This window comes from Hesperophylax consimilis, chromosome 2 (assembly GCF_061612785.1).
Source record: "Hesperophylax consimilis isolate HC1 chromosome 2, BYU_Hcon_1.0, whole genome shotgun sequence".
Classification (NCBI taxonomy): Eukaryota; Metazoa; Arthropoda; class Insecta; order Trichoptera; family Limnephilidae; genus Hesperophylax; species Hesperophylax consimilis.
In genome coordinates, this window is record NC_142837.1 from 25226028 (window position 1) to 25251882 (window position 25855).

Consider the following 25855-nt stretch of genomic DNA (forward strand, 5'->3'; position numbering starts at 1 on the left):
TTAGGGTGGATCATCGTTTATTTATTTTTACAATATATTTCGTTGGCTTGCCTTCACCGTTATCGGTACTTCTTTGTCATTAACAGGCCAATTTCCACCCGAAAATAACACACCTTTTTGCATTACGTAATACGTATATCCATCCTGTTCTTCTGTGACAGGTCAATCCACAACGATATAAAAACCACATTTTTAAAATTAGCGTATAGAATGTCGATTTTGGCTGCTTCTTGAATTCTTTAGTGATACATCTTTGAGAATGAAAGACCAATATAACCAACAAACAAACAAACATCACTTCTTATTTATACTTACCCCAGTTCTTCTGTAATACTCAACGGTCGATCCACGACGATTTTTCTCAATTCGGGTATAAAAATTCGATTCTGGCTGGCTCTCTTGCCTCGCTAACCCAGTTCCCAGCCCAACTTCCCCCGACCCTGACCTCCCGATCCCCCCTAACCCGGCCCAGTTGGCAGATCCACCCCGATCTCCCCCCATCTCCCCAGGTAGGTGTAGAATTCCGGAGGCTGTGAAGGGACCTTCTCTGCCCGCCGCCCCCCAATCCCCATTGCATTCGACAGAAGGTCTCGGCTGGGTACATAATGTAGGTCACCGGATATTATTAAACTTGAAGGCTATATTTTTTTTATTTCCATCACAGAACTGATTACTCTGAAGTAAAAATAAATCAGGTTTCTCAGCGGTGTTAATGTATTTTTGTACAGAAATACAAAATTACCGGAGATTTTTTTTCCCTTCGTCTGATGAAGTTTCCTGGGTGGAATAAACGATGCCAGGTTACTCCAAACTCCAGATCGGTCCATTTTAACAAGAAGAATAAGGAAAAAAATAGAAATAACCAAAATAAAGTGGTGTATACAAAATGTTTCATTTTCACATAATAAATAAAATCGTTCATACGAATTTCTTGGATCTTGACGAAAAAGCATTGAAAAGTATCCGAAAATATAAAGTTTTACATTTAATTTTTACAGTTATTAGGACCCAATATAAAGATGTACATTTAATTATTACAGTTATTAGGACCCAATATAAAGTTGTACATTTAATTATTGCAGGACCCAATGGCCTAACTATTGATCTCTCACTCTCGAACCTACCAAAGTTTATAAAACATACCAAAATATAAAGTTGTACATTTCATTATTACAGTTATTAGGACCCAATTTAGAACCCTTGAGTGATATGGCCTAGCTATTGATATCTCACTCTCGAACCTGCCAAAGTTTATAAAACATACCAAAAATCGGTTAAAATCCGTACATATATATTTTATCATGTTTGGCGAATACCGTGTATTGCGCAAACCACCCAAAGATTTATCCCCGTATCCCGATGGTTGGTGTTTTTCGGGATTTATGAATACATGATCGAACGTATTATATCCGCGTTATCCGGGCGAATGCCACTATTCGCGCCCCACTTCCTTTGATCATATATACAGGGTGACTTACTTTAACCAGTGATTTATAACTTTTTTTTTCGTATAAATAAATGGTCTCCGGTGACTCTTTCGAAGCATTTTTTTTTCGAATCATATTCAAAAAAAGTTTTTCCACGTTTCGTCACTGTTCACTTAGCCGAGTAACTGCCCAACCCCTCTCATCGTTCCTAGTTGACAAATTACTGCAGATTTTCTATGTTTTTACTTGAAAAAAAAAACATTAAAAATGTCACCGGAGACCAAAATTTATTTCACATTTTCTTTAATCCAAATGATGACAAAAATCACTGGTTAAAATGAGTCAACGACGTTTATTAACACCTTTTCCTTCTAATGCGTTTAAAACCTCGAAATACGAATAAAATATGTAAACCCATGACAATATTTTATTTTTATTTTTTATTTTTTTATTCTAGATAAAAGAAAATTACATTTTTCACTTGCTGCAAGCTTTTTTTGGGAAATTAAAGCATATTATAATAATTGAATACATTTTAGTTTTACAGAGTTGAATTTAATTAATACGTTTACAGTCGTACCAGTAAAGGCTGATCGAGTGTTTTACAGAGTTGAATTTAATGAATACTTTTATAGTCGTACCAGTAAAGGCTGATCGAGTGTTTTACAGAGTTGAATTTGATAAATACTTTTATAGCCATACCAGTAAAGGCTGATCGAGTGTTTTACAGAGTTGAATTTAATGAATACGTTTACAGCCGTACCAGTAAAGGCTGATCGAGTGTTTTACAGAGTTGAATTTAATGAATACTTTTACAGCCGTACCAGTAAGAGTTGATCTAGTGTTTTCCATCATTGTGTATTCTTTAAGTTCGGTCTCAAAGCCACTTGTTCATTTTCATCGAAGTATCAACATTTACATACGTTTTATGTAATGTATTGGTTTATCTTTTCAAGTTTGCTTAAAAGGAAAGCTCTAGACATGCTGCTGGGCTCCTCATTGATTATTTTATAAAAATCTTCAAATTTCATGGTAATTAGTAGTAAAACATCCTACCATTAATAAATCTTAACTTCTTGTCAATGCATTATAATAAGCCATATTCTCATTCTTGTCAATGCATTATAATAAGCCATATTCTCATTCTTGTCAATGCATTATAATAAGCCATATTCTCATTCTTTCGGTAATTTTTTGGTTTCGGTTTCCTCCCTAGTTTATTGTACTTTTATGTTTAATGTCTACTCAGAATGTTCTTATTTCTGAACATAAGCTGCCTGCTGTTTTTATATTTTACTTTTAATGTTCTTGTTTTGTCCTGAGCTGTAATAGCACTGTTATTGTTAATTTTTGATCTCTTGTCATTGCTTTGTATATACTGTACATTTTTGCGTTATTTTTTCCGCCTTTATGTCCGGGTTAAATCTTCCCCACAGGAAAAACTAAACCCTTCCACACACTTTTCCACAAATGATCATCTAGTCAATCCACATTATGCAAGTGCATTATATAAGCATAATAAATACAAAACAATACAAGAAAAACACGTCAACCCACCAGAGATCAAATGGGAAAATAATTCACCGACTCTAGATATTTTCATATCAGAGGGTTCGACTTGGTAGAACTTTTAACTGGAACTATAAATCCTACTGATCCCTCAATATAAATATTTAAAAAGTCTTTCGTAATCCTACATGGATTTAAAATGACTCCCGGATTTAAAATAAATCCCGATGTAATATGTTTTATAGTTTCCGGAAAAGCCAAATATGTTCTACATAAATCATCAATTTGATTTGTATCTTTGACTATATATGCTTTCTATAATTTTTAGTATTAATGACTCTATCCTGAATGGCAAGCACAAATCCTTCTATTTCTGCGCTCAACTCTCCAATACTCAACCATTTGTTTAACGAAAATTTGTTACGTTTACGTTCACAAAATACGTTTGGTTGAGATAATTGAAGTGTTTTGCGTGAATACTGTTATTAATTCCTGGTCGAGATTTATAAAAATGCTTATATTTTATTGTTGTATTACAAATTATTATTTTTAAGTTTACTTGAAGAGAAATAATGCAAAACTGCGCTATATAACTATTATGTTATTTGGTTTAAAAATGTTGTACATAGTACCCACCTATTTACTTAAACGTTAATCGTTTAATCGATAACTTCCCCCATCCGGGGTGGCTTTAGAAGTGCACATCAGGCGACCTTAATATATTTTTAATTACTATGGTTTATAGTGTTTGATTATGTTTTACAATTCATTCTGATGGATTTATCTGAACCCAACGTTTATTTTTCTAGTCTGCTTTCTACATGTTATTGTCTAACCCTTCCCCACATTACATCATAAATACTAACTCACCCACCATTATGTTACTCGTTCCTGCTGCACAGGGACAGTTGAGGTTGTAGAGTCGTTTTGCTAAAATTATCTTCAATTAGTTAAAAAATATATATATACAGGCCTTGTGAGCACCTTGATACGATTAACTTTATTTTTAGAACAGGGCGGGAAAGCGGTGTTATCATCACAACTGTACCTATTTACTTTTAATATATCGACTATATAAAACATTGTAGTTGCAAAATGTTATGGTGAATTTAAGTATAGTAATGGTATTTCTTTGTCCTCCTCACTAGGGTGTCTTGTGCTGTGGCAGACTAAAGTTATTTAAGGGGTTACACCCATAGACTAATAGTCTTATTACATCAATGGTTACACCACCTTGGCGCTCGGAAAAATGGGTATAAAAATAACATTAATAGCCGTAGATAAAACATACACACAGTAGTTTTATTTATAATTTGAAATAATAACTTTTTTAAAAAATAACAGAGATATGGGCCATCAAGTAGGACCCTTTTTTGAAAATCCTTGCTGAAGGTGTAAATATTTTCTGTCAGGCATCGCTGAAATTTTTTTTTCTTATTTAAAAATTTTATATATAAGATGTTGTGGAAGGAAAAATTTTAAAATTTTTTTTGATAAAAATCTGAATTTAAAAAAATTGTAATTTATGTACGTTGGATTTAATAATATATTGAGAATATGTGTTGTAAATTTTAACAAAATCGGTAGTAGATCTTGAGATATCTAGTACACCAGTTTGAATCGAATAAAACGCAAAAGAAAAAACAGTACGGCGTCAGTGTCTCAAAAACATTTTTTTTAATTACCTTCCGCGATTCCTGAACCGTACATGAGGTCTTCCATTGCTGCCAAGATGTTCTCAGACTCCTTTTGACCAGCTTTTTTCAATTTCCTGGTCTTCTTGGGCTCTCATATTGGCTATATATAGATATATTCTATTGACTCTGCCGCGCTCACTTCTAAATGTTTAAAATATTCTTAAAAATATAAACAATTTATCTAGAAAAAAAAAGTTCAATTATTTTAAATCTCAAGGTGGTTAATTAAGGTCCCTTTATCCTATTTTATTTGTCTTCTGTGTTGTTTTTGATGTTTTTTGTTATTTTTATTGACCTCTAGAAAGAGCCTGATTTTTATTCTTGATTTGTACTCATTAAATTTTTATCTTAGTTTTATTTTGTGAGTATATGAATGTAGTGTCTGTCAGAATATAGTTTTATACCTATTTTATTACTATTTTACAACTTTTGAGACCCGTTAATAGAAAGTAGGTACTAGCAATTTAAATTTAAATTTTATAAAGTTTGTTTTAAATTTTTCATAATAAATCTTATTGTTTAGTAAAAAAATCGGTTTATTTAATCATAAAATACTTCTAGATGATTATTATTAATTAATCATGCATTATTAGTTAATGCACATAGTTTGTATTGAACCAAAGTTGAATAAAACACTAATAGTGAGTACAATCAAGTGATTTAATTATTCCGTATCACCCAGTTTTTGACCGACACTGTTTTCAAGGGTTTTTATTTCTCGTAAAGCCTTTAACTTTTCCTTTGTAATTACACGGAGAAAATACTAATATTGAATTTTGATAATTTAATAAGAATTTTTTAAAATTATTCGCTTTCAATAAAATACGAATGTGTTCATAAAAAATCTAATATGAAGCCCTTTCTTCGGAAATTTTCGGTTACTTTCGATTCTCTTCGTGTCATGAATGGTACAAACCTCGATTCGCGGCCGTCATAACTGGCGTGCGGGAAGCAAAGCTTATGTGACGGCAATAAATTATTATTCTTAACCAAATTAATATATTTAGACAGATTTCATTTTTATGTTTAATTTTTTTTAAAGATCGTGTGCATTTTTATATTTAATGTAGGAATACGGTGAGCTGTAAAATGTTGTTCAATTTTGTTGGCGGTTCAGCGCACGAGTGAATGTTAGCGCGAGCCGCGCCTTATTGTAAGATGGTTTATTGATGTCGAATGGACCAATATCTTGTGCGTCGCTTGTTGATAACACATATTTTATAAGTTATTTGGGAGGCCGCTATGGGTACCGTCGCGTCGCCCCGGGAACCATATTGGATAACCAACACATCTGCTATAGGTCACCCCAAAGGGTTCGTTACGTTTGGTGACTTAGCAGGTGTACTAAGGGTTCATGAGGTGAGGTTTATCGGGGTCTTGGCGGCCGATGCGTCTGTCCACCAATTCGTGGCCAGTCGGATCGGGGGAGACTGGTTGAGGAAGACCTTTCGACCTCTCCAACAGGACACTCTCGGAACATCGCCTTGTACCGCAAAGGGAGGGATGGATTCATAAATACGTCACTCCTGGACTCACTGCCCCCCAGATTCCTACCCACCCCTCGTACCTTTTTTCCTTCCCAAAACTTCCTATCCTTCCTTTCCTAAAAATACCCTCCCCACAGCATCCCCAAAGATGACAAGCCCCCTGGAGAAATTATTTTTCTCAGGGCCTCCCTAGTGAAGCTAATGTTAAAGATACCATTTTTTGTGCTTTTTGTAGAGGATCAATAATAGTTTGAGCACAGCCAAAAATAATATTTTTACTCCTCCGTTTTTTTTCCATTTTCAACAGTTATCCCCTCCCCACTCCCTTCACCCTTGCAACCTACCCCTGTCAGGGATGTTGTAATGACGTACCGACCACCATTGGGGATGTTCCACTGACTCCGAACAGTTTTAAAAATATAGTTAACTCCAATTCGTACCGCCATTTTAACCCCAGCCTGCTTACTGAATAATTCAGATTGGTGGAGACAAAACCCACAGTTAGTTAGTACAGAGGCAAAGCTCATTGCAGAGGGCTTATGATTATTGCAAGGTAATTAATTTCATTACCTTTCCGTCTCTCGCTGAAAACTGAAAATAACTGAAAATATTCCATTAGCTACAATGGTCGTTAGCTACTCGTATTCCTGAAACCAAGTCACCATTGACATAAAATATTCAAGCTATGCCTACCGCCAGTTTGCAATCGTTAGAGACACCCATTCATAGCTTTAATTTTTAAGAAATGTAGCATTAATTATTGTAAAACATAGCTTTAATTTTGCATTTTCATTGCGTTTATAGCTAAATAGGATAAAGTCAAGGAATGGGAGTCGGCAAGAGGGGAAAAACAATTAAATTAGCAAAATCACTTGAAACATGTTTATTGTATTATTGATGGAGACTCAACATGCCACATGTTTCTACAGTAGATTGTGTCATGTTTGTTCTACGATCTGTCAATACAAAATTATAGCGACTAAAAATCTTTTTTACTATCGCTAAAAACACCATTTATCGCTTTAATTCGCGAAAATATCGTTAATACTATGAATGGGAGTCTCTAGCAATCGTGTATACGAATATAATAGATGGACCACTCTCCTCTTTTCTCCTTCCGATCAAGTCGTGAATCAATTATAACTTATAATAAATTATTATAAGCAATAATTAGTCGCCTGTAATATCAATACAAATTGAAAATATCTCCCGAGTAAAGATAAATGCCGCCGACGGGAATTGAACCCGCGCCTTCTGATGTCCGGTCAGACGCTCTGGACCACTGAGCCACGTCGGCTTATTTCCAACACGCCAAATAATTCAATATGGACTAGTACTTCAATCAACAAATACTGCTTATAATATTTTTTTCCACCCTTAACAACCATCTTTATTTTTGTAGGAAAGGCTTTGTTATTGCTAAATTTTCCACTAGATGGCGTCGAGACATATTATATCTACATTTGTTGGTGAAATATTTTGACTTTTGACTAAGGATATTAATATTATCCTCTGTGCTTTGCATAAAAACCTTGTCTTATAAACATAAGTTTATCATTAAAAAAATAAATTATAACTTATTTGCAAAATTCTATTTTATTTATTTCTTCGGCATTATGCGTACATTTTATGTATTATTTCAGCCAATACATGCCTACATTTCGTCATGGCATTATGTTTGCTTCCAAATATCGGGCACAACTTTGTCTACTTTGCTTATAAAATGTTTCCTCTTGTATTTTGGTGGACGATTCATATGGGTGTGCGGATTCTAAAATATATGGGTTCTGGGGGTTTAACACAGTGGAATCGATAACTTTACAATATCAGATCGTTAGGCGTAACTACCAATGGTTTTATACCGATTTCCCGAGCACGGCCGCTGTTGATACCCAGACCGACGTTGATAACGCAACAAATCAGAATTAGATATACGGTGGCAACACTGCCTCATCTCACCATGAATTGATATTCCTAAACGTACAAGTTAAAAATACTAATAAATTGCCAATGTCGAATTGAAATAATAACAATAATATAAAATTGGCCGTCCGCATATACTTTTTGACTCTAAAAGGAGAATTAATTAGTTCATGAGATAATTAGTCATAACTTCCAACTTTTGTTTTTCGATGCTGGAACGGAATCAATTGATCACGTATTAGATGAATTAATTAAGTGTATGGATATTGTGTAAGATATCTTTCAGTTCTAAGAGCTTATTAGCTCACCCGCATTCATAAATAAGCCAGTTATTTGCATAACGAACGACATTATCCAAAAAGTTGTTCCTATTGACAACTTATCCAAAACTTTGGAGACCGCGCTAAAATTATCGGCTTTTGTCTATCGACTGTCTGAATCATATTCTGACCGTGCTCGCAAATATCGCTATCTGACCATAGATATCGTATTGGCATAGGGCTTTATCGATCGTCCGTGTTAGACCTCCAGGAGGTCTAAAAGGGCCACTGTAGCGTGTTCTATATCGTCGCATGCCGCCGGTCGGCGGCCGATCGATAAAAGCTTTCAAACCACGCGATTGCCTAACTGCCATTATGTTATATCGGGTAAAAACATTATATTTAATGCCACCAGGGGAACACTGTAGGTACCTTTTTCTGCCCACTGATACTATTAATACCATCGATATTATGTTGGTCGATGCATAAATACGGTATGGTTATCACTATATACATATTTTATATTTTGCGCATGTAGTGTTGTGGCCTTTCAAACACGTGAATTTATAATTACGTGGTTCTACGAGTTATCATGGCAATTGATTCCCACTCGCAACTTCTTTTTTACATTGTATTTCGCTAATATACAATCAGTAGTTATTTTATGACCATATTATATTTTGAACAAAAGTTTTTTTTTATCTTTAGTCTACATATGTCCTTAAAGAAAATAATTGGAGAATGGCGATGAATGGCGAATGAATTCGTTTTGTACAGTCTAAACTCTTAAATTATGTGATTTTTTCCGTTTGCAATTCTCTTGTGAACACTTCTGTCAGATTATACAGGGTGGCCGGGGGGTAAAGTGCACCAACCTCGGGAGGTGATGATTCTACATGATGGTGGAAATAAAAAAAAGATAAATAACTTTTTTCGAAATTCTAATGTTTATTTTCCCATACAAAAATATTATTCCACATATGAATATTTATTTTACTATACAAACAATTCAACTTTTTAACCTAAACTACCTTAAAACGTTGGAATTTCTAAAAACCTTTTTTATCAATTTTACTTGTGAATCACCCCCTCGAAGTTTCCGCACCTTACCCCCGGACACCCTGTATACAAAATAGAGATGGAAATAATTGCATCGTACTAAAAGACTCAATCTGAAAGGAGCTTTATTGAAAACAATTTTATTTTCCCGAGAAGTGAGATGCACTTTCGTTCTTTCCTCTTAATATTAAATTTCTCATTTTACCTTGTGTAAAATGTATACATCTAAAAGCACTTTCCTGATGTATTTTGTTTGTAAAGAATTGAGTTTCTTAGTCTCGACTAAAGTTGCTATTTATTAACTGCAAACTGATGTTCCATGTTTTACCTTCAATACAGATATTAATGTTTTTGTTTTCTTTGTTTCAGTATGTCACAGAAAAGATGGGAGGTGCAGAAGGCACCAAGCTAGATTTGGACTTTATGGATATGGAAAGGGTAAGTTTCAAAAGTACCTTTTTAAAGTAATTTGGGAGGCGGGTATGGGTACCGATGTACGGGTATGGGTCATCACAAGTGGTTCGCTACGTTTGGTGAACTAGGAGGGATGCCCGGGTTTATGGGGTGAAGTTTGTCTGCCTACCTGCTCTGTGGCGAGCCAGATCGGGAGAAACTGATTGAGGGAAACCTTTTATCTCACCAGCAGGAACGTCTCGACCCACCACCCGTCATACCTTTTTCCTTCCCAGGACTCCATCTCCTTCCTTTTCTTGAAAGACACACAGAACCCTGAAAGATGACATAGGCCCTGAGGGAACTTATACCATCAGCGCCTTATGTGCGGAGTTAATGTAAAAAAAACTCCTTCCCCTACCTCTCCCCCCAGTATTACCTGGGGATGCCATAGTACCACTGGCTCCAGACAGTTGTGGTAATTGGTTTATTATAATGTATATTGCACTGTACAATTAAGATCAAGATATTGTATCTATTTATAATTTAGATATTGGATACACGATGCACGAGCAAGCAAACAAGGTAAATAGATATAGCTTGTCTGAGTCATTGTTTTTAGATAACAGCATCTGGGACGTTTTCCGCTAGAGGCCCTAGGGGTGCTGGGAGGTGATTATATCTATTTGTTGCGAAGGTTGAGGATATGTTCAGTGTTGATGAAATTAAAATATATAATATTTTTATAATAGGTTTATTCTGTTTACCGGGATAAACTGGCCGTGAATAACAGTTTTATATACCACACAAACAAATTCACAACAGAAGCAGTTAAATTATTTAAGCCATAGCGGCGCGAAATTAAGTTAGGTTGAAAAGCACGTTAAAATTTGTAAGAATTAGACTGACTGTGAAGCGCGCGTCGCTACTTTTTATATGGTCGCCCGTTACGCCGAAGTTTCTAGCGGTCACCCAGTACCTGCAGGAACAGCTTGGTAGTTTCTAGTATCGTCCTACTTGACCAGTAAGTTCCCGAATACGGCCGAGGTAGTAAAGTACCTTAGCGCTTGGTACCTCTAGGCAACTGCCGACACCTCCAGTGGGTTCTACGTTCTAGGACAGCTTAGGTACTGTAATACTTTAGCGCAGTAGTACCCGACACCGTCCAACAATATATAATATATAATTTCACATCCTGATGAAGCTCGACTGTAGCGAAACCGGTGGATGTAATAATAAAAAGTCGTGGTTTATAAACAAAGTGTTTTATTTGATTTAATATGTAATTATTTGTGTTCCAGAAAACGGATGTAACGGTAGAACTGGTGGAAGAGCTGCAGATGAAGACCAAGGAGTTCCTGCAGCCCAACCCCACCGCCCGGGCCAAGATGGCCGCCGTGAAGGGCATCTCCAAGCTGTCTGGCCAGGCCAAGAGCAACACCTACCCACAGCCCGAGGGGGTGCTCGGAGACTGCATGCTACACTACGGAAAGAAGCTGGGAGAGGACTCCATCTTTGGTATGTGCTCCTGGTGAATCAAACATTTCTTGGCTTGCTTAAATCAATTATATTTATACTTTCTGTCCCTAGACAACAGAAAAGTAAGTTATCACTATGATTATCGCAATACCCTGACCAAAACCACCTATGTCATATTTTATGATTAGAAAATTTCTGTCTGCATATTAATATCTTCGTCCTTCAGAATAATAGTTGACTCCTTACCTCTGGATTCAAAAGTAATTGGCTTAGTCTGTAGTCACACAGTACAATTTTTTACAGTTGTCACATGACTGCAAGCAAAATATCTCCTTCTTTTTCTTATGGTGCCCTCTTCCATAGGAAGTTGCCCTTCATCATCGCAAACTTTCGTCCTAGATGAAAACTTGGGAATATAAACAAGGTGGTTTCACATCGCAGTCCCATGGCAATAGTTACTGTTTTTGCAAATCAGTGGGAGTCTTTCTGGAGCCTCACCTAATTCAATCATCTTCAGTGTCCAGTCAGTACTTGTAGATGCCAGCTATGAGATAAACTTATTTTTGTCCCTGTCCAGAAAAGTACAAATTTTCAATTATTGTGGTTTATTACAGCCCAAAGTTTGATAGAAATGGGAGAATCCATGAAACAAATGGCAGACATAAAGTACTCCCTGGATGACAACATCAAACAAAACTTCCTGGAACCTCTCCACCATCTGCAGACCAAGGATCTCAAGGAAGTCATGGTAAGAAAATATTTCCTTTTATTAAAATCCTTTAACATTCACCATTTACGAAAAAAAACGTTATTGTTATGAGGATAACGGTTCCATGATAACTCAACACAGTGACAATTCAACACACTTTTAAAAAGTGATATAAAGTCATTAAAAAGCGATAATTTTTTTTTAAACCTAACCTACATAACACAGTTAATAAAGTTTTTGTTTCATCACTTTCCATGACTTTAAATAACTTTTTGAAGATGTGATGAATTATCATTGTGATGATTTATCCGGTCACCGAGGATAACGTAATATATTATTTTCTTCTTTTGAGAAATTAATGACTGAATTCTCAATTAAATTCTATGCCAAAGAGTTCCAGTTTACGTAATAAGATTAGTTAATGAGACACAGGTTCAAAAACACTACAGCTTTTAAAAAATATATATTTTGCAGCTGAATTGTGTTGCATATCTTATCTGTGGCAATATAGATTGATAAACTAGTTAAGTAAATTCATCATGAGTGCCATTTTTACCGCTAAGGTACTTTGGATTTCATTTTGTACCACGAAGGGACAAGACCCTGTAATTTTATGTAGAGCTTATACTTACTTGGAGTTGACATCATTCTATCAAAATTATCTAAAGGCCTAGCTAGACATTGACAATGCAAAAGCATAGGCATCTTGTTTAAATTTCTGCCCTTGAATTTCTGTTTAATGTTTGCTATATTATTGCTTATTGGTGTGCAGACATTAACACTCTTCCAGCGTGTCTCTTCATCTTTTACGCCAGTTCTACTTGAATGGCTGTAAAGGCATTGCTGTCCGATAATTCTATATGAATATTGTATGGGTACCAATATTTTTGTAAGAGTCCCAACTATATATATGTATGTATATGTATTAACAATGTTATAAATATGTATATGTATTAACAATGTTATACAAGTCTCCCATATTCTTATCTTCTCGTCTCTTGTGTGGAAGAATATTTAATAAAAAGGAAACTATACTAAACCTGTAGAGTGGGTAATAAATCCTTGCACTTATTGTTCTGTTCTGTAATCATTAGTGCGAGGGTGAAAACCAAATGTTTGTACATAATAACCTATTTTGTAATGTAATAAAATACTGAAATTTTTTACACATAAAACATCGCTCAATGGCCCATGACTTTAAATTCAGTTTATAGAGTTGCATTACAAAGTAGGCTTTAATTTCAGACAGTCTTTTTATAGTTGGGGTGTGGTGACTACATACTATGTAAAAAAAATCATTCAAATTCATGTAATATTTTCAAACTTAACTGTAGTTTAACGGGATATATATGATATTGTGGTTATCTTAGTGTACAACATAAAAATCTAGTTTATTATTCACAATAAAATGCTAGCGATATTTAGGTCAACTAGACTGGCGGTTTGGAGACGGAATACTAGCGAGTTCCTTCACGCTGCCGCTTTTATAAGTTAAAGCTTCTAGAACAATTTGGTTGCTATGTATAATTTGCCAAACAAAAATGAAAAATAATAAAAGAACATCCAAGAATCTTGTTTGGAAAATATCGAAACTTCTGGAATTCCGTTCAAATGAAGTAGTGGCGTACCGCTACAGTACTCCCCTTCCAGCGGCATGGTTGAGGGCCGCGATAGAAAGAAAAGCTGAGTCAGATCTTGCTTATTGATGGTCTTAAGAAGGGATGGTCCTGGGGTTGTTGCATTTATCTTGGGTTCAGGGCCACTATACGGTTGTTGTAGTATTCTCTCACGTTAAAATAAAATGGTTAGAAAAAAAAACAAAATTATTATAAATTACAAACACTGTTCACGACACAGGCTGAGAAGGTTGCGTGTTCATATCACGTCGGGGTCACCACTGTGGTTATCTTAGTGTACAACATAAAAATCTAGTTTATTATTCACAATAAAATGCTAGCGATATTTAGGTCAACTAGACTGGCGGTTTGGAGACGGAATACTAGCGAGTTCCTTCACGCTGCCGCTTTTATAAGTTAAAGCTTCTAGAACAATTTGGTTGCTATGTATAATTTGCCAAACAAAAATGAAAAATAATAAAAGAACATCCAAGAATCTTGTTTGGAAAATATCGAAACTTCTGGAATTCCGTTCAAATGAAGTAGTGGCGTACCGCTACAGTACTCCCCTTCCAGCGGCATGGTTGAGGGCCGCGATAGAAAGAAAAGCTGAGTCAGATCTTGCTTATTGATGGTCTTAAGAAGGGATGGTCCTGGGGTTGTTGCATTTATCTTGGGTTCAGGGCCACTATACGGTTGTTGTAGTATTCTCTCACGTTAAAATAAAATGGTTAGAAAAAAAAACAAAATTATTATAAATTACAAACACTGTTCACGACACAGGCTGAGAAGGTTGCGTGTTCATATCACGTCGGGGTCACCACTGTGGTTATCTTAGTGTACAACATAAAAATCTAGTTTATTATTCACAATAAAATGCTAGCGATATTTAGGTCAACTAGACTGGCGGTTTGGAGACGGAATACTAGCGAGTTCCTTCACGCTGCCGCTTTTATAAGTTAAAGCTTCTAGAACAATTTGGTTGCTATGTATAATTTGCCAAACAAAAATGAAAAATAATAAAAGAACATCCAAGAATCTTGTTTGGAAAATATCGAAACTTCTGGAATTCCGTTCAAATGAAGTAGTGGCGTACCGCTACAGTATAAATAAATAAAAAAAAAGCAATGCAAAATTCAAAAACAAAATCTATTTACTCGAATGGGATCCTATTTTCGCCCGCTTGAAGAATGTTAATATAGGAAAATTTAGATTTGAATTATAGTTATGTATATGCATAATAAGTGATTAATTATCTTTTATCTCAATTTAGCATCACCGAAAGAAGCTGCAAGGCAGACGTCTAGACTTCGACTGCAAGAGAAGGAGACAAGCAAAAGGTTATTCGTTTTTCCAATCATTTCCCCTGCATAAAAATAACCATTTTAAAATTCATCACACTAACAATTTTTTCAAATACCTTTTCTTTTACTGATGATTTGTACAAATGATGCTACTTTTTTTGGGAAGGATAATAATAGGTATGGACTTTTTGTGTGAGCTATCACAATATGGTCATTATTTACATTCATAATGTAAATATTATGTTGTTTTTTTTTGTGTGGTTTAACTTGAGTGAGCTAAATGCAATTAATTTTTATTGGTTCTCATCCATTTCATATCAATAATATCTCATTCTTTTATAGATATTATGTAATTTTTAGGTTTTTACATACTTGCACAGTTGAAAATTCAATTGTTATGCAATGCAAAGTTTGATTAGCTGCCATTTCTTGTTAAATGTTTTAAAATTTCTTAATTATTTAATTGAAGTTCAGAAATCTGTCTGTTTCCAATGATCTTGTAAATTATTTGTAGGGATGGTTGAAAAAAGGTTTAGGGTTTAATGGTTCTAAAATGTAAAATCTACAATATTTTGCACCGTAAATCGCCATACAAAAGTTTTTGCTTCCACTTAGTTTGAGATGCACAATAATGTAAATTGGTTTTAGTGTTAATTTGGTTTATTATAATACTTCTGTGCTACTTCAAAAATATGATTGAATTTTTTGTATTTATCCAGAGATGCCAAAATATTCAGAAAGATTCATTCGCAATGTTTAAATTTATTGCGTTACTTTGTGTTGAATGAATGATTTAAGAAGCTTAATTAGAAGTTCGCTTTTTTTAATATCAAAATAGGTTAAAACAAATCTTGTTTTAGATATTTATTTTTTAAATAATTAATTGAGCCCTAAAAGTAACAATGTCAAGAGAAAAACATGATATATATTTTTAATAATTCTTTCAATATGCCCTTGCAACTGATAATCATGTCTGTAGTTACATCATTTATTTACCTATTTAAATTTTTGATGTCATTGTTGATTTTAGCATAGAGCACGTTTAGTAGTGCAATGACTGCTACAATTGCTCTGGAATTGCTTCCAATGGCATAGTTTGTTTGTGAATTTATTCTGACTGAAATATTATTGTTCATTAGTGTATGGCAGAGTTAGCCCATACGGGAGCCCATCACAGAGCCAGAATATGCGAGTCCAGGGTATGTTCGGCTAACCGTTACTTCAGGGGGTTATTCGTTAACTTGTGTACTGTCATGAAACCTCCTTACCCTTTATGTGCTCCCGTTATGTTGTCTTTGTGTTTTTCCATACAATATTATTTATAAAATTCTATTGTTTTGTTTTCTGCTAGTATTATTATTTTGTATTTGACGATTCTTTTTTCGATAAGATATCCTTATAATTATATTTTGGCCAAATCCTCAAAATAAAAATAGTTCAAAACCCTTTTTATATAATAAATCATTTTTCCGACGAAATTAGTTTATAAAATATCATTTCAACATTACTTTTTTGGGTAGTTTTCTCTAACTACTAAGAACTTACCATTATTGTAAAACTGGCTAGTTTGAATTAGTATAATGAATACTGGTACAATACGAATAAATGAATATTTACTTTTCATGTTATTCAGTATCTACTAAGATATGAATTTCGTTCTAACCAGTTTCACGATGATAGTAATTCCCCAAATTGAACTTGTGTAAATAATGAGGTTGTGTACACTCTCAAAGTACATACTAATTTTGTTTTTTTTTTCATTCAATTTGTTCCATGTCCCTGTGCCATTTATAATTTTGGACCCAACACGCTTGCTGCTCTAAACTGTATAATTTACAATAATACGGCTGTATATACAATATATTATTGTAAATTGTGCGGAATTCGGGACCACATTCCACCCTGGGACCTATTATTGCATCACCTATAACATCCATCATGTTGGAATTTTACCGCTTTTAATTAAAACCGTAAATTTGGTTTGTATCAAAAACATTTTGCCATTAATTTCATTTTGTGTTTTTTATTACCTGTTTGTGTTACCGTTTTGTTTGTTTTGCTTTTATCTTTCGTTTGTCCACTTTTTCATATGGAATTAACTATTTTTTTAACCAATTTCCCCTTCACATTGAATACTTTATTATTTGCCTTATTCTACACAACTTAAAAAATATTTAACTAATTTTTTAATATTTTTTTTTTATTTGTGTTTTAAATTTAATTTTTTCCAAATATTATTTGCACCATTCCTCACACGCGCACAATTCTGTGAAAATGCTACTGGTTATGGGCAACTTAAACTATGTGGTTGTGTTTGTACTTGGTCCACTTGGTAACACTGTGGGTCCGTAACGTATGTATTATTTAACGACTGTCGATATTCTCCGAGAGCGGATGTTTGTTGATTAGGATCGCATATTACAGATGATGAGATAAGGGGGGCCGAAGAGAAGTTTGCCGAATCTTTGCACCTGGCACAACTCGGCATGTTCAACCTGCTCGACAATGAAGTAAGTTATATTCAAATTGTTAAATTTGCGTATTTGATTGCTATTTTATATCTGGCAGCCGTTGGTTCTAAGTTCACCAAATTCAATTATATTTTGACGCTTCACTACACCGATCAGCTTCGAATCGAAAAGCTACGAATATGAAATTAATTTGTTTTTAAAAGAAATTTAGATCTAATCATCCTGTACATATTAATTTAGATTTGTTAGGTTAGTTAATGCAGTAATTTATATCATTCAGAGATTAGAATAATTTTTTGTATTTTTATTTCATTCAAAATAATGATTTAATGTCATTTCCAGGTGGAGCAGTTGGCCCAAATGACTTCTTTCTCAGAGGGTCTCTTGGAATATCACCAGCAGTGTGTGGAGATACTCAATGTCTTAGTACAAAACTTGCGTGAAAAGTATGTTTATCTTACATGTTTTCAGCATTATATATACGTATATAATATACATTTTAAAATTATTATAGTTGAGGGGTATAGAAGCAAACCTGCCAATATTTTTTAAAATTAATATACATAGTTGAGGGGTATAGAAGCAAACCTGCCAATATTTTTTTAAATTAATATACATAGTTGAGGGGTATAGAAGCAAACCTGCCAATATTTTTTAAAATTAATATAGTTGAGGGGTATAGAAGCAAACCTGCCAATATTTTTTAAAATTAATATAGTTGAGGGGTATAGAAGCACACCTGCCAATATTTTTTTAAATTAATATAGTTGAGGGGTATAAAAGCAAACCTGCCGATATTTTTTTTGAGATTTCAATTAATTCTAGAGCTTTATTGCGAACCCAACTACCACCCTCAATGTTTTTAAGCAGAAATGCCTCTATTTAAAGGATTAGATGCAAAACTGCCACTTTAAAATTTCAAACAATCAGAATCAGGACCCTCCTTACACCATTATCTAAAATGGCCGCTGTTCTCTTGAATTTTTTTTGCCACTGTGCACATTGACGAGATGCAAACTGTCACTTTGCAAAATGTGAGATGCAAAAGCGCCACTGTCCATTTTATTTACTCCAATTTTTGGCCAAGGTGCTGAAATCCGTAATTATTTTATTGTGTTTAAGGACATTTAATAAAAAAAAAATTATGTGAACTCGCACAAGAGTCCCAACTGCTCCCAGCCGTCTGGAGCCAGTGAGACTATAGCAACCCCAATTGAGTTATGTTGTGAGGCCGATGGTAGTGGGGAGGGAAAGGAGATGGGGAATAGGAAGGTGGGGAAGTACCTGGCTATTCAGATCTGGTCACTGAACACGGCCAAAGCCATTTAAAGCAATTTTTCAATTCTGAATGGTGGTCTTACACCAGGGCGATACTAAGGACGGGTTGTTTCGGAGAACTTGAACAATTCTTCAAATTTCAAAGTTAATTTTCAAGTTCTGTGAAAGATATTTTAAAGTTCTGTTTTTATTTCAGTTCTGTCAAGCAGCTAGCCTATAATGATATAATAACAGAATTTGAATAAGACTTTCACAGAACCCGTAAATGAACGTTGAAATTTGATGAATTGTTCAAATTCTCAGAAACAACCCGTCCTAAGAGTATCTTCTACTCTGGAACCCTCCGCAAATTATTTTTAAATGAGTAATTTGTGAAATAACACAAATTAATCAAATAAAATTTACTTGCGCACTCTGGGATTTGAACCCACCACCTCCTGCTTGCTAGTCGAGAGCCATAACCCCTGACCACAGAAGCCGTCAAGTGTAAAATGGTCATAAGTAAATTCTATAAAAAACTTTTTAATAAATAACCTATGAGACAAAGGTGCAAAACTTTTTTGCACCTTTGTGCAACACATCTTTCGTGTCTACTAAAAAAAATTAAAATTTTTGGCAGATCTGCTTCTACACCCCTCAATTGTCAAAATCAGCGTTGCGTAGTCCTGCCCATAACACCTGTTGAGCGGTGTAAAGGTCAACAGTGTTGTGTAATGCAAATTTTGGTCTCTTCAAAGGTTTACGTACACTACAACTGAACCAGCTTACATGAGACTTTATGATGATACATTGTAATGTACTTTGTTTCTTAAATTATCCAAGTAACTAGAATATGTATCCAGACATATGCACATATCTATCCCACTCGGTATAAAGAGTGTAAGTTAACCCTCTTGCATCGGAGGGGGGGTAATACATATCCCCCAAATTAGATTTTATTGCAATATATAAGTACATAATCCTTAGAAACTATTCAATAACCGATCTGTTAAAAATTAAAAAATAATTATAGTTACTGTTTTTTATTATATTGAATAATATCTACATATCCATTCTGACGAAATTAATCTCCCTTCCCTGAATCCAATTACTTGAAAAAAAATTCTCATTGCCAACAAGCAGCGAGTGCTTCTCCAATTTCCTTTAAAATAATTGTAGTAATTTAGAAGACTCTAATCTAATCTGTCTTTCTGTTTGCAGGACGGAAGAGGCTGCCTCCCGACCCAAGATGGAGTTTGTCCCCAAGACGCTGGCTGACCTGAACATCGACGGCATCTCCACAGACGGTTCGCTCGGTCTCAACAATGGTCGCCCCCACCCCCCCTACCCTATCGGCTCCACCCACGGCTCCAACCAGAACCTATCCACCCACAACAACAGTAACAATAACAATTCAAATCTTCGCCACAGTTCGTCCATCGGCAATCTATCGTCCAAACAGCCCGCATGGTCCGTTCACAACCCCCGCATGTCCAACAGTTCGGCTTCATTCAACGAGCGCCGAACCAACAATGGTAGTAGCAATAATAATAGTAACGGTAAGGGCGGAGTTGGTAGGGACGATCCTTTCAGTTCTGGTTGGGACAATGAGGCCAATACCCCGGGGGTTTGGGGGGCCCGCGGTGCTCAGAGCGCTGCCTCCGCCGTCATGCCGCCCCCCTCTCGCCCTTTGCATCAGCTAAATCGGCCCTTGGATCCGTGGTCAGGTGATTGTTCATTTATATTTTGTTTTATTTATTTCCATGTGTTCTTTTTAATTGTTGTTTTTATTTATTTAGAGGTTGCGGGAAGAATGAATGTGATTGATTTTTTTTCTTTTTGAATAGTATTTTTTATTATTATCAGGGTTGATTGGAAGTATGATATAGCTAATAGTGCTATGAAATTTTACATTTTGTGATTGATATTTTAAGTATTAAATTCATATGATTGGGTGCTTCTTGAAAGAAATTATTTTCACGTTTCTTTCTTTTCAATATGTTAACTTTTTCTTTACTTAATTTTTTGAGCAGTTTTCTCACCTGTCTTGATTTTCTAATATCTTTCTAATTTTGAATGTGAATTCATTCTATTCTGAAAACTAGGGTTATTCGTTCAAATTTATAACGATATGATCAAATTAAAATGATGCATGATATCAAATACGTTTACAAAGAAATTGGTGGTGGTTGGACCAAAGGCGTTAACTGATCTCGCTTGTTCTATTTGCTTTATGGGGTAACTAAACGCACGCATTTTCACAATTCAACTGCTATACAATATTGAAACAAGATTATTGCGACCACTTATTTTGCTATTTGCTAATGCACCACGAGTGGTACCGCAACACACAAATTGGCTATCTAAATACACAATTAATGTCGAATCCCTGCTTTATATTCAACACGCATAAACATAAAGATTTCAAATTCCTATAGACTCTATGCTATTCCAAAAAAAATCAGGAATATAAATTTGTATGGAGAAAACAAAAAGCACGCAGGTCAAAAATGCTCACTTTCTTTTTATGATTTTTTTGGTTATTGTTTTTTACGTATTTACTATTTCACATGACTACGGATCCAAGAAAGAATATTACAAACCAAAAATATAAATTGATTGCATGCAAACATGATTCTAGGATCAGATTATGTCATGTTATGATATATTAAGCAGTTAGTACATTCGAAGCAGTTGGAGTCTGCCCTTATGCTTGTGGTATGTAATTCCAACTTTATATTTCTTCTTTCTCTGATCATGGATGTCCTCTCTACAAATAACTGACATGAAACTCATCACATCATAACCTAACTTTAAAATAAACACACTCAACTTGATGCTTCTGGATACTGGTTTCTAATATCGGGACCAATATTTTAAAGCTTTATTTAACTGTCAAATACAAGGAAGTTTACTTCAAAGCAACTGAATTGGGATTAAAATTTGGGTTCAATTCCCTAAAATTCTACTTTGGTTATCTCAGCGTTACAAAAGTTTAGAGCTATTGATATTTATAAAAATGGTTAATTAAGATCATTAATAAAATTTGTATTTTGCTGTCAAACGGGGCTGTGGGTTATCCTTGTCAATAATTTCTAACTTCTTTCCTTTTTATTCCTTTCTTTTCCCATCTCCTTATTACCAGAACCTATTTCCATAGATTTTAAATTTAGTAAATTGTTTCTGTTTCGTAAATATGCTGGAATTTGAAGCATAGACAGAAACAATACTTTGTGAAAATATACTTGAAAGAAAATAATTCAATTAAGATTGTCATCATCGATGTGAAACAGGTTTTTCAATATGAATGATTCAATCTCTTTCATAAATAATTACAAAGTTGATTTTTTCTTTGTAAAAAACTTCCCAGAGTCATTTTGTCATCAATTTTCAAGTTCTCACTTGGCATGATTTCTTGAATTGGTGACCTGCGCTTTTCACTTTTGGTTTAGATTTTCCGAATTGGAATGCATTGTTGTTTATTTATTTGGTGTTCCCACCTCTCTATACGATATTGTTGTATCTTCCTAACTAATCTTGTATACTTATTATTTGATGTTTGAAAAATATTTTTGTTACAATTATTATGATTCTCCCTTCTACTCTTATTGTTGTACTATCATTATTTTTGTTTCTCTGTGAAATAATTGGTAAGTGTAATATTCGGTGTTTCGGTGTTTTACAGTATCAGAATGACAGCTGTATTCTCTCTCTGTCTCTCTTGTTTAATCACTTCTATCTTCAAATTGTATATGAAATCTCTCAAAATTTCACACCAATTGGCAAACATCCAAAAAGATATGCAATCAAATTACACATTTTCACAACAGTGAAATTATAATATGTTCCCTTATTGACTCCATGAACTCACGCGGGTCCAACCTAGTGCAGTACTGTGAACTTGTAATTCATGTAATATTAAACATAATAATTGATATTAACATTTCATACCCACTTGAAGCAAAATGATATTTTTAATCAACAATTGTTCCGATATCGGAGCGACTGCTCTAAACATGAAGCTATCACTGCAACCTTCTGACAAGTGGCGGCTAGTGACTTTTGGGTGTACTAGAGTGCCAATATTACAAAAATGACATTATTGATGTTGTTGTAGTTGAAAACCATTTTTTTTTTTAAATTAACATTTTTTGTATGAAGATTTTCAGGAAATCCGTGCAGCGCACGGCCAAACTGAAATTTCCTGAAAATCTTCGAAAAGAAAATAAAAAATCAGCTATAACAACATTAATAATGCCATTTTTTGTAATATTCACTCTAGTACACACAAAAGCCTTTTTGTAATATTCACCCTAGTACATGCCGCCACTTCTGACCAGCTGTGTTCTTCCAATACATATTATGGGGTATCATTATGTTATTACGTATTATCTTTTGCCCACTAGAGACACCTTTATTTATTGCTAGCGAACACGATCTAACTGAACATTTCTTTCAACTTTATTTTCTTAACTGATGTCGAAATGTGTAATTTCTCAATGCATTCCAAATTCATAATGAAATATAAATAAATAATCCACAAAATCCCTGTGAATGGATTATGGTGCATGATTCGTGTAGTGACATGTAACAGAGGCGAATGTTATGTGACGCAATCTATTGGTCCTTGCTGTAGGGGGCTCTCTGTCAGGCTCACCAGTGCACGGCAAGCCTAACAATCTGGAGCTATTCCCCGGTGGGGCTTCGCAAAACAATTCGCAACGCTCCACCAACGGTAATAATGATACTGCACAAGGTGCGTGAGGCACTGCGTATGAAGCGCTCTCACTCACTGCGTTCATTAGGTTTTCTTTCTTAGAATTTATTTTCTCATGCATGCGATTTTTTTTTAAAGGAAGGCATTTTTGTTAAATGCTGATTTATTTTTAGGGCATGATTTTAAACCTAACCCTTAGATCAGTGGTGTCACCCAATTTTTGTAAAAAGCAAAAATTTTCAATGTAATTTTTTTGTTGAAAGGTTCTTTAGTTTGTGTGCTGATTTAATGTGTCAATAGTCATGTTCCGTCCTTTGAAACATACTATGAGTACACAATTAATTTACAGACATAAAATTAGATTAAAAGTTGTAATTTTTTAAATTTGTATTTGTTTATAATAATATCTATTCTTGGTAGCTGATTTTTTTTCCACAGATGATATTAAATGGGATTCTCAAGGGGTTCAATTGATCTAAATGACTATAGTTAATGTCGTTTTGGGGGTAATAAATGAACATTTACCATACAGATCCCCCACTGGACCATGCTTCTATTTAACTGCATTTGGGATCCAGATCCCCCACTGATACCATGCTTCTATTTAACTGCATTTACAATCCAGATCCCCCGCTGAGACCATGCTTCTATTTAACTGCGTTTGGGATCCAAATCCCTCACTGAGACCATGCTTCTAATTAACTGCATTTGGGATCCAGATCCCCCACTGAGACCATGCTTCTATTTAACTGCATTTACGATCCAGATCCCCCACTGAGTCCATGATTCTATTTAACTGCATTTGGGATCCAAATCCCTCCCTGAGACCATGCTTCTATTTAACTTCATTTACAATCCAGATCCCCCGCTGAGACCATGCTTCTATTTAACTGCGTTTGGGATCCAAATCCCTCACTGAGACCATGCTTCTATTTAACTGCATTTGGGATCCAGACCCCCCACTGAGACCATGCTTCTATTTAACTTTATTTATCTTTTTCTAAAAAATATTGTTTTCAAAATATTCAATACCACATTGGCAAAGAGAGATTTTTTTTTATAAAGTTATAAGAATAGATTCCCATCAATTTTTCATTTATAAAAGGCTTTTCAGAAAGCCACTGGGTGACAACACTGCATATTATTTTTAATAGTCCTTGATTAATTAATAATAGCATGATGGCAAATTTTTCCCATGCTTTATTAAATTATTATTAACGATAGCATGATGGTTAATTTTTTTTCATGCTTTATTAAATTCTGAAAAGATTTCAAACTCTTATTATGCATTCTAATACACATCAAAAATTAATTTTAATAATATTTGGATGATTTATATAGCGCCGTTTTTGTGCAAAATTGGTTTTATACTATTTACAATATTTTCTGGAGCATTTTGAAATTTCTTTTGTATCTTTCTTAATTCAATTCCTTATACTACTGGCTTTACTAATGATTACTGTATTGCTTTATTGTTTTTGTGTGTTGTTACTTACTAACTGCTTTTAATATCAATTCTCTTGCCAGTGCTAACATAACCAAATGGCAAATAATATTTTTTATTCCTTCTCTATAATTTTATGGCTAATTGAATTTCTTAATACCTTCAATTATAATTAATGGCTTTTGTGTTATTTGTTTTTATTCATACACATTTTGAGTAGTTAATTACTTGCTCTTGGTATTTATGTAGACTTTATTTCTGTCGGAATACTATTTTTACTCTTTGATAAATTTTAGTTCTCTTTCAGATCTTTCAGTTTATTTTTTTTCTCAAATGTACACCGTCATGTTAATGATAGCCACATTCTTATGTTGATTAAATTTAAATTAAAATTGCTCCTACAATTTTATGAAAATTACTTGTCTTAATTTTTTCTGTAGAATGTTTGATTTCTGTACCATCCCTAATTGTAAGATTGGTGGTCAATTAGACAGGACTTAGAACATCTCTTATAATAAAACATCCTTACATTCAAAAATAGATGCAGCACGTCTAGCAGTATTTAGTTCTCAGTTACATATGGTGTATGACCTATCTGTCAGTGGCGGTGCGTGAATTGTCAGTGAGAAGTGGTTCAGAGTGGTAAGATTAAACATTATTAATGTTGTTGTAACTGAAATATTTATATATTATTTCAAAATATGCATTTTTTGTATGAAGTTTTTCAGGATTCTTTCATACAAAAAATTGAATTTTAACAACATCATTATGTAGTATTTTTCAATATTACCACTCTAGCTTACTGAAAAGTCACAGTCATACTAAAAGTCACTGCTACCCATGTATTTTGTTCCAAGATTTGGGTTCAAATTTATTGGAGTATTTGGGAACAGAACAAGTACTTCTAAATGTTCATTCTTAATTGTTCCAGAAAATCTAGATCTAGTTACAACCCATGTTTGTGTCATGGCCCATTTCTGTCTTGACCCATATTTGTGTCATGGCTCACTTCTGTCTTGACCCAGTTTAGGTCATGAACTGCTTTCAGTTTGAATCTTGTAACGACTGCTGTTAGTGTTCTAACTGCTATTAGAACCGAAATT

The 25855-nt window shown here is 34.4% G+C and overlaps 1 protein-coding gene across 5 annotated transcripts in view; it reads left to right on the forward strand.

The window, feature by feature from the left end:
• Positions 1 to 25855, forward strand: part of EndoA (SH3 domain containing GRB2 like, endophilin-A) — a 241762-nt gene that overhangs the window by 207632 nt on the left and 8275 nt on the right. For 2 of the 5 annotated variants that reach the window (XM_089641843.1, XM_089641848.1), the window contains 8 exons: positions 9732 to 9800; positions 11057 to 11273; positions 11849 to 11982; positions 14833 to 14899; positions 16003 to 16062; positions 17273 to 17373; positions 17677 to 17780; positions 19813 to 20318. In XM_089641843.1, the coding sequence (XP_089497969.1) occupies positions 9732 to 9800; positions 11057 to 11273; positions 11849 to 11982; positions 14833 to 14899; positions 16003 to 16062; positions 17273 to 17373; positions 17677 to 17780; positions 19813 to 20318 (1258 nt within the window). Of the gene's footprint in view, positions 1 to 9731; positions 9801 to 11056; positions 11274 to 11848; positions 11983 to 14832; positions 14900 to 16002; positions 16063 to 17272; positions 17374 to 17676; positions 17781 to 19812; positions 20319 to 23227; positions 23327 to 25855 lie in introns of all 5 variants that reach the window. The other 3 variants (XM_089641865.1, XM_089641856.1, XM_089641861.1) reach the window with 3 other exon arrangements.